This window comes from Zingiber officinale, chromosome 10A (assembly GCF_018446385.1).
Source record: "Zingiber officinale cultivar Zhangliang chromosome 10A, Zo_v1.1, whole genome shotgun sequence".
NCBI classification, from domain to species: Eukaryota; Viridiplantae; Streptophyta; class Magnoliopsida; order Zingiberales; family Zingiberaceae; genus Zingiber; species Zingiber officinale.
Genome location: NC_056004.1, coordinates 89,087,325 through 89,096,684, shown reverse-complemented (window position 1 = coordinate 89,096,684; position 9,360 = coordinate 89,087,325). Strand labels below are relative to the sequence as shown.

At 38.2% G+C, this 9,360-nt stretch overlaps 1 protein-coding gene across 1 annotated transcript; it reads left to right on the top strand.

Moving 5' to 3' along the window:
* Positions 1-1,296: 1,296 nt before the first annotated feature.
* Positions 1,297-7,620, top strand: LOC122026974. Its single transcript, XM_042585741.1, has 7 exons — positions 1,297-2,635; positions 3,609-3,730; positions 4,392-5,030; positions 5,118-5,406; positions 5,803-5,965; positions 7,102-7,204; positions 7,269-7,620. The coding sequence occupies exons 1-7, from the start codon at positions 1,520-1,522 to the stop codon at positions 7,384-7,386; spliced, it is 2,550 nt and encodes an 849-aa protein (XP_042441675.1). The 5' UTR covers positions 1,297-1,519; the 3' UTR covers positions 7,387-7,620.
* Positions 7,621-9,360: the final 1,740 nt, after the last annotated feature.

Sequence of the window (9,360 nt, the reverse complement as noted above, 5' to 3'; positions counted from 1 at the left end):
TTTCTAATCAGGGAGCATATCCTATATATATATATATATATATGCTCCCTGACTCATTTCTGCATTGCATTTCTGTAACTGAGACGACTCAGGGTGCTTGATATCACTAGGGGAGCTCCTATTAATCCAAGGCGTCCTAATGTTTCCAGGTGTCCTGAGTCCATATAACTTTTTATCTTGCACGCCCATCATGGGCAACAAGCGTGGACGACCCACACAAGCAACGAAACAATGTTTTTTTTTCCTTTTTTTTTTTTGTTTTTTTAAACTCCTGATTGTGTCAATAAGATTTTACCTTTAAAGTTTAGGGACTGAGTTATAATAATAAGTACAAAAAAAAATTAAAATTAAAAATTTTTTTAGGTGTGCACGGAGTGTGAAAGATAAGGTGTGCATGTATATATATATAGAGATTTTTGTTATCCTATGCGGACGTTCGGTGGGTAACACCGGGCGACTCTTAGTGAATCCGTGTGCCCAGACAACTTTTGGGTGATGTGAGTGGCCGAAATCCACTCAGGATGTCCGACAATGATTCGGACGCTTGGATTCACTGAGGATCGCCCATTGAATGTCTGTCTAGGATATATATATATATATATATATATATATATAGCGTCATCTGTAGTGATTTTTTTTTTTAATTTTCAATTATATAAATAAGATTTAATGTTTAGAGTTTAGGAATTAAATTATAATATTAAGTAAAAAAAAATATGATATATAAGTTGGTGTATATATCACAATCATATTTTAATAGTCCACGTCGGTGGTGCCTTTTACGTTGACAAAGAAGCTCGTTGTGGCCTACATGGATCGAAATTCTAAAATCCAAATAATTAGAGCCAAATCATACAAATTGGACTCAATACAAATGTGGCTCCACTCTAATTATTCGCTCATGCAGTAATTAAGACGACTATAGCCAAAAGAAAGATCGACCAACAAATTCATTAAAAAATATAGGTAAAAAAAAATCATTGAAGAAAAAAAAGGCAATTAATATAAAAAAAACCTAATAAACTATATTTGAGATAATATTTTCGAAGGCATTATATATAAGCAAAGGGTAATTAATGTAATGATGTGCCACGTGGAGTTCATCTGCCGCTTTCAGATGCATGACGTGGACGACATGATTTGATATGTTCACTTTGATTACCTTAAAAATCTACCCCGTTTCTTTGTGTTGAGTACTTCCTACTTTCTGAGAACGGAGGAGTTTAGTTAGGTGATAAAAGAGTAACGATATCACGTGAATGCGCATTTAATTTGTGTCCGTCTTCTTCTATTTCTCTAAATTTCTGCTGTTGCTTCCTTTTGATCTCGTTTTAATCCTCTGGAGATTGCGTGTTATTAGGGTTTGTTTTTGGTGTTTGATCGCCTCTCCCGTCGATTCAACGGCCGCGCGGGATTGAAATCGTCGCCGGGAGCTGCATCTCAAATCGCCTGGCGCTTTCCCCCTTTTGCTTTCTTGATTGACGACCGTGATCGAGCGCGGAAAAGGGCAGCTCCGGCCATGGCGGAGTTCCGACACAGGGAGGCCGATCTGGAGTTCCGGTGCGGACTCGAAGAGCTCGTGCGCGGCCACTTCGACGGCTGCATGGGCACCGGGCTCTCCTCCTCCTGCGCGGCGGGGGGCGGCGAGGAGGAGGAGGAGGGAAATACGATCGAGGCCGAGCAGCTCGCTGCCCGAAGACGCCGCAGGTCCGATCTTGACGGCGACGACCTCGCTGAGTCCTCGTCCGCGGCGCGCCGACACTCGAGAGTGTTCAGCCGGTGGGTCGCGCGCCAGGCTGAGGAAATGATTACCACCATGGAGCGGCGGAACCGCGAGTCTGAGCTGATGGCGCTGGCAGGTCGCCACCCTGTGTCCATGCTCGATCCTTCCTTTCTCAGGGAGTCCCGTAGGTCGCCGTCGGCTGTCACCGCGGTGGAACGTCCGGTTGTTTCTCGTGCGTCGTCGATGCTGCAGATGTGGCGGGAGCTCGAGGACGTGACGGCTGCTGCGAGGGCGGAGCGTAGGAGCACCGCGGCAGTGTCTGCACTTCGTGATCGGCTTCCTTTGGAAGGCCGGAATGAGCTGGATGGCAGCTCGGTTACAGCAAGCGAGAGTGAGTATCCTGGATACGCACAGTGGGCTCACGGACATACAGACTCCTCTTCTAGACGGGGTCCAGTGGATGAGGATGATCGGGGATCAAGTCGGGAACAATCTCCTGACCTTGATGACGCGGTAAGGGAGAGGGTGCGACAGATAGTACGTGGTTGGATGACGGAGAGTGAGATTGCAGAATCAGCATCTAGGATTGCCCGCAGTAATGAGACGCCGAGGGCGCATGGGCTAGGGGAACTTGAAAGGGAGAGAGTGAGATTGGTGAGAGAGTGGGTGCAGATGACGAGTCAGCAACCGAGAGAAAGCCGTGCTAGTCGGAGGGAGGAAAGGCAGAGGGAAAGAAATGAGTCTGTAACTGATGGCCATCCTGAGCTTGTGAGAAGGGAATTGCTGGGGTTGCGGGGCAGACAAGCTCGACTTGAGTTGATCACGAGGATGGCATCGGAAAGGCAGAATGAGCTCCAGGCATTATCAGAGCATCATGCAGTTTCAGGATTTGCTCACCGCAATCGCATTCAAGTAATTTGATCATGTTATACATCTTCTTTACAAATTTTATAGCATCATTTGGGCGGGTAAGGAGCTGACTTTTAACAGGAACCATTCCAAAAGGGCAACCAATTAACCAAAAGAAACAAAAGCAAGCAAGTCAGATGACAGTAGAATATTCTGACTTTGTTTCTGCTATAAGAGAATTATTGAACTGCCAAAATTTTGCAAATCATAAAAGTAAATTTCATGTTAATAGCATGCCAGTTGTTTGGTATATATTGAAAAGCTAAAATCTCTTATGCAAAAATTATTTTATGTTATAGGATAATTTAACATTATCTTTGTTTTGTTTAGGCGACATCTTATCCAGTTCTTAATTTCGTTTTGTTTGTCAAGCTGTTAATTCAGGACCTTAGGGCTGTTTTATTACTTTTTAAGTTAATATGGTATTTGCATGCAATAGAGGTTTGTTTAACTTAAAAGATAAAGTTCTTGTTTTCTGCTTCAATTTTGTGATTAATAAAGCACTACTTAAGTTAATGTTTCTGTAGATGCTGCAAATCTGCAATGAGTCCAAACTGTTCTTAAATTCAGAGGCAAATTGAGGGTGTAGTTATCAATCAAACTGATCGACTAATGAGGAAAACGAACTTGGAAGTAGGAATGTTCATATATAAATATGAAAGCTTCTTACATGCATTGAAATTACTATAGTTGAGGTATCTATTCACCTTCTGTGCGTTGACATTAATTCATAGCCTTAGTTTGGTTTTTTTTCAACATAAATTATTGGTATCTTGAGGTTGATTTTTGTGCTCATTAACCTAATTGGCCTTGGTTCTTCTAAATATCAATATACTCGCAGCATTTCTTATTTTATTCGTAGATTCTCTGATATAAATTACTCTCTTTGAGCATATTTACAGTTTTTGATGCTATTTGGAAATTCATGGAGTCATTTATGTGGCTGTCTAAAATCTAAACTTCTCTGATTTCACAGGTATTGCTGAGGGGACGATTTTTAAGAAATGGTGTAATGACAGATGACCAAGAGAGGTCACCATCAATTGCAGAAAGAGAATTAGGTCAGTTGAGGCAACATCATCATGTCTCTGGTCTAAGGTAACACCATCTATTTGTTGAATCATACTTATCCACAATATAGTTATCAACTTCTGATGATTTTACTTTGTATCGTGTAGTTCTTATAGTTGTAGTTAATTTTAACTACCTTCAAAACCCTGTCTTTTTTTTTATTATTGTGTGCCAATGAAAATTAGAAGCATTGGCAGTATTTTATTTTGCAACTTGAGTATGGTGTGTTATTGTAGTCATATGTTGTTTGTCTTTCTGAATAACGGAGCTCTATCGTGTCATAATATCCATTATGCTGTTCAAACTAGAAGGAAATGACTTCTTGTATATTCAGTCACCTCCAATTAGAGTAAATATGAGCAGATCAAAGTTGTAGTCTAAATTTTTTTATCCGCTTCCAATTAACCAAATTACTGCATAGCCATCAACTCTGTATAACCTTTGTATCTCTCCCTTGTATTACTTGAGAGCATTTGGTTATGAAGATTCTTTCTCATTATATTCGTGATTCCCTAACAATCTGCTACATGCATTTCATATTCACAGATGCTCAATTAATTTTATACTCTATATTGTTGCATGAGGAGTTTTTGTAGGTTAATACTTTGTTGGGACATACATGATGTGGGATGCCATTGTTCTTTCTCATATTGTCATGTTGTTTTGATATCATGTCTCATGTGAACAGAGAGGGTATTTACTTTCAATTAGAGAATTCTGTTCATGATGAAGCAACAAGCCAGCCTTATTCTTCAGCCAATGAAAGCTTTTCTGTGACAGATCAATTTCTAGCCAGTACTGGAACATATTTATCTAGCATCAATACTGAGGAGGCGACTCAATCTAGTGAGGATATTAACATTAACCAAACAGTAGAGAGAGAAGAGATGCTTGGGTTGGAGAGTAATCATCATGTTGAAACTCATGATATTCAGGAAACTCCTGCTGATGTAGCTGAGCAACAAGAAGATACTGGTCATGATAGAGTTGGCTGGGAATCAAATGATGTTGTTACTATAGTTGATTGGCCTGAAGAAACCAGGGGAACCCTTGAGGATATGGATTTCAATGCAAACTGGCAGGAAAACATGGATCAGGATTGGCCATTGGAAACCACTGGGTATGATATTGGAGAAGACAGTCCTCTACATGAAGCTCATGAAGAATGGCATGAGGATGAACCTCCTAATACTGCCGAAAACTGGCAGGATGAACAGGAAGATCCTGCAACAAATCGAAGGTCTAGTCCTATTAGACGAGTCAACAGATTTATCCCTCCTGATGATGAACGTGTATACAGTATGGAGCTTAGGGAACTCCTTAGTAGGTATGACCGATTATTTTCACTCCTAGTATTGTATCATTATTGGTTATTGTACTTTCATTATCCTTGTGCTGAATTATTTTGTTGTAGGAGGAGTGTTTCTAACCTTCTTCATAGTGGATTTCGTGAAAGTTTAGACCAATTAATACAATCCTATGTTCAACGACAAGGCACAACTCCATTTGATTGGGATATAGGCAGGCCATTGCCTATCATTACACCAGAAGAAGATGGGGCTGAGAGAAGAGATGGTCAAACTCGGGCTACTATGAGGTCTAATGTGTTTCCACCGCCACGTTTGCCATCAAGACCACCACTTTGGCACTCCAGGACTCATATGAACAATTGGGTTAGGCGAAACATGCATCGCTCAGAAATTGTGCGGCATCTTCCTTCTATAGTTGTACAATAAATTATCTAATTTTTGCAGTCAGCATAGACAACCATGAAACTAGTGCTTTATGATGGTACTTGATTGCTAAATCCATTATTAGCATCTGCTCTCTTTTTTTGCTGGTTTGAACACTGGCATTTGTTGGTTTCATCATTTATACCTTCAATGTATTGTGTCCTTATCTTTCCACTATTTTTAAATTTTTTATCGGTAATACTTCTTCTCCTGGTTATTTGGTAAATACAACATTTTGCTGTTTTCCTGGATGGACATTATTAATGTCATTTTAACAGTGAAATCAAGAGTATTAATAATGTTTTGTATATCACTTTTTGATATATTGCTTTTGCATCCAAGCTAAACATAATGGTTTAAGTGCAGGAATGGGATGCTTTCAGTGACTTAAAGGCAGAAATTGTTAGGATGCAACAGGGAATGAATAATATGCAAAGAATGCTGGAAGCTTGCATGGAAATGCAAGTGGAGTTACAACGTGCAGTTAGACAGGAAGTCTCTGCAGCTTTGAATCGGTCTTATGGCAAAGGTCAGTGTTGCTGCTTCTTAATTTTTTTTCATTGAATTATTGTGAAGCTTTGTTGTCTTGAAGCCCCTCAAAACTGTTGGACTTTAATGTATTTGTACCGAGCATTTGCCCAAACTATAGTTGTCAAAATTGATATCAGGGTTGGATAGTCAAAAAACTTAAATATCAGTTGTATCATATTGGTAGGATCAGTGAATGGGAATCAGTGGAAAAAAGAAAATGAGAAAGATATAGAAAAATAATTTCATATATGGGATCATAATAGATTATCTAAAATCTTTTAAAAAATGTCTATGATATGTCATTATATATCCAATTATTAAAAATACAATATACAAATAATGCCACATTTTATATTTAATGTTATAAGGTTTAGTCAGGTGCCCAAATAGCTTTTCATTGAAGGGCAATTTCATAATCCTTGTTGACCGATAGAGATTATTGTGTCCTCTCCCAATTCATAATTACCTCCCTCGAGGGATAGATGGATAACGTATAAAGTCTAAATAGGAACAATGAATTTTAGAGGGAAACAAATACTCTTTCTTTCTTGTTCTTTAAGAATCAAGTTAGAATTAAAGCGAAGGCTTCAAAGTTTACAATGTTATCTCAATTTGATAAGATATTAACTTTCACTCTATATTTAAATGAAATTTCAATGAATTTCATCAATTTTATATTACTATTGTTTTTTTTTTGTCTAAATTTCTTTATAATCTTTATAAAATTTTCATTTCTCAGAAAAAAATAACTATTGTGAGTAGCCAATGTTGATCCAACTCAGACAATTTGGATTGATATAGGATGATTGCCGACCATGGTCTAAACCTCTTTACTGAAAGATTGGCATGCTCTTTTCAGTGTATGGTGTTTTGTTCCTATGATAGATTGTAATAGGGGAGAGGAGGGTAAGACTCACAAAATTAGGAGTTCCCTAATTTGTGTAATCTTTTTGTCACTCTCTTCACTCTCTCTTATCTTCCATCCAAGTAATCGAACCTAGTGTTTAAGAATTACCTAATGCAAGTTTGTACAAGTTTTCATTGGACCCATATGTTGGATAAATTTTCAGTTTTTCAAATAAAGTTCCTCTCTGCGCCTCTTTGAATCTAACTTCAGTCTGTGGTATGATGCAGGCTGCAGTGAGGAAGCACTTATTGATGGATTCAAATGGAATCAAGTTGGAAAAGGGATCTGCTGTGTCTGTTGCGATAACCATATCGACTCTCTTCTTTACAGGTCTGAATCTCTTCCTCTAGACAGAAATATAACCCCAACATGTTCTCATTTTCCCTTTGAACAGATGTGGCCATATGTGCACTTGCTCAATGTGTGCTCATGAGTTGGTCAAAGCTGGAAGTAAGTGCCCCTTGTGCCGCGCACCTATTGTCGAGGTCATCAGGGCCTACTCGATCAACTAGCATAAGAGTTTCGCTGTGCCAAAGGGGAGTGAGCTTCTGCTTCCAGAATTTTGTGAATTGTAAATGCTCCATTAATTCTGGTTATTTGGTGTTTCCTTCTTCGTTTTGTTGTTTCTCGATGATGCCCTTGGAGCCGCAGAACCGTTACGAGTGGACTTCTCAAAATTTGCACCTATTGTGTAAGCTCAAACGATAAAAATTGAGGTATACATCTCCTATACTATTCTTTTGTTATGGGCTCAAGTCTTTCATATACCTATAAAACCGTGTTAAAATTGGACCAGCAAGTAGGGGTAAGAAATATATAAAAATTTTAATATATTACACGTACCAAACTGAAAAATATTAAATTATATAAAAAATCTGAAATATTAAAAGTTTTAATAAGTCATTATATCTTACTATTTTATTAAAAATCTTCTCCCTTTACTAACTAACTTTGATGAAACTTAAAATGAATTTCCTTTTTTTCTATTCATATTAAAAATAATTTCAAAGTTTATTAATAATTCCACAAACAAAACGAAACAATTAGTGATATAGAGTTCGAGATTCAGTTATAACGTATTATTATGAATTTTTCTCATCATTAATTTTTTCTGATTGTTTTATATAAAAAAGTATAATTCTCTTTAGTCTCAAATTTTAGAATTGACAACACTATGATCAAAAAAGTTTCTATAAATATTTTAGACGATGTTAAAAAATATATTTTTCTTAGTTTCTTTTATTAAGATAAGTATAATATTAAATTAAAATAATTTTTTACATAAGGAAACCTATTATAGTAATTTATTGCTGGGATTTTTGTATTATTGCATAAATAATTAATTCTTGGTTATGAACGTAAGATGACACTAGAAAATTCAAATCATTCGTATTTTAAAAAATCCAAATAATTTATATATTATTATATTATGCGTGTGCACGATCACACTAGTGGTATAGAAAGTTTTGGTGTAGAGTATATCAAAATTTAGTAGGGTATTGGTATGATTGTTTATATATTAAATTTTTTGGTATGATATGATACAAGATTTTTATATATGTAAATCAAACCGAATAGCACCATTTAACTTATTTAACTTATTGAATCGGATCAATTGCCAAAAATAAAAATATCATAAAAATATTAGAAAATAATGATAAAAAAAAGGACAATAATGGATATTCATTATTTTGGTAACCAACCCAGGAGTAGTAAATAAAGATGAGTCATATAGTTAGAGACGGGTCAACTAAAAACTCTTCTCCACCAGGGACCCACCCACACCTTCTTCTATCTTCTTCTCTACCACACCGCCCACTTTCCTTCTCATCCTTCCGCTTCCTCACGCCCATACTGCTCCGCTACATGTCTGCCTCGCCGGAGTTTAACCGCCCGCCACCGTCGCCGGGCTTGTTGCTTCCCCCCATCCCACTACCAGTGATCATGGTGTCGCCGCTGCCCTCTAACAACGTCGAGGAAGAGTGCCGCACGCCAACTTCGGCAGAGAGTAGGTTGCCGCCGGTCATCGACAGCTGCCCGCCACCGCCGCCAAGGAAGAAGACGAGGTGTGCGGCGCCGCACAAGAGACGGCTGTCGACGAAGCTGGTCACGGTCGGAGCTGAGGAGATGGAGCAGCTGTTCGGATGGGAAAGAAGCTTCAGCTTTGATCACAAATGATATGTCGATTTCGTGGGTTCATTAGAAGATGAAAAAGATGATTTGCAGCATCTAATTAATCGTGTAATTTACCAAACGCAAAATTTATAAACAATAAATTCTGATTTAGTTTGTAGTGAGTGAGGGATAGCATTGCCCTCCCAATAGTGGTCATTATTTCATATGGTAAAAGGTGAAATTGTTCGCCCCAACGTTCTCGTCGCATCCGACTCAAAGTCATCACAAAGAAAATAAATCATAACATCCTACGAAAGCATTGGAGGACCCCAAGCAGTAAGGTATCCACAATGGGAACGCCGACGTGGCCA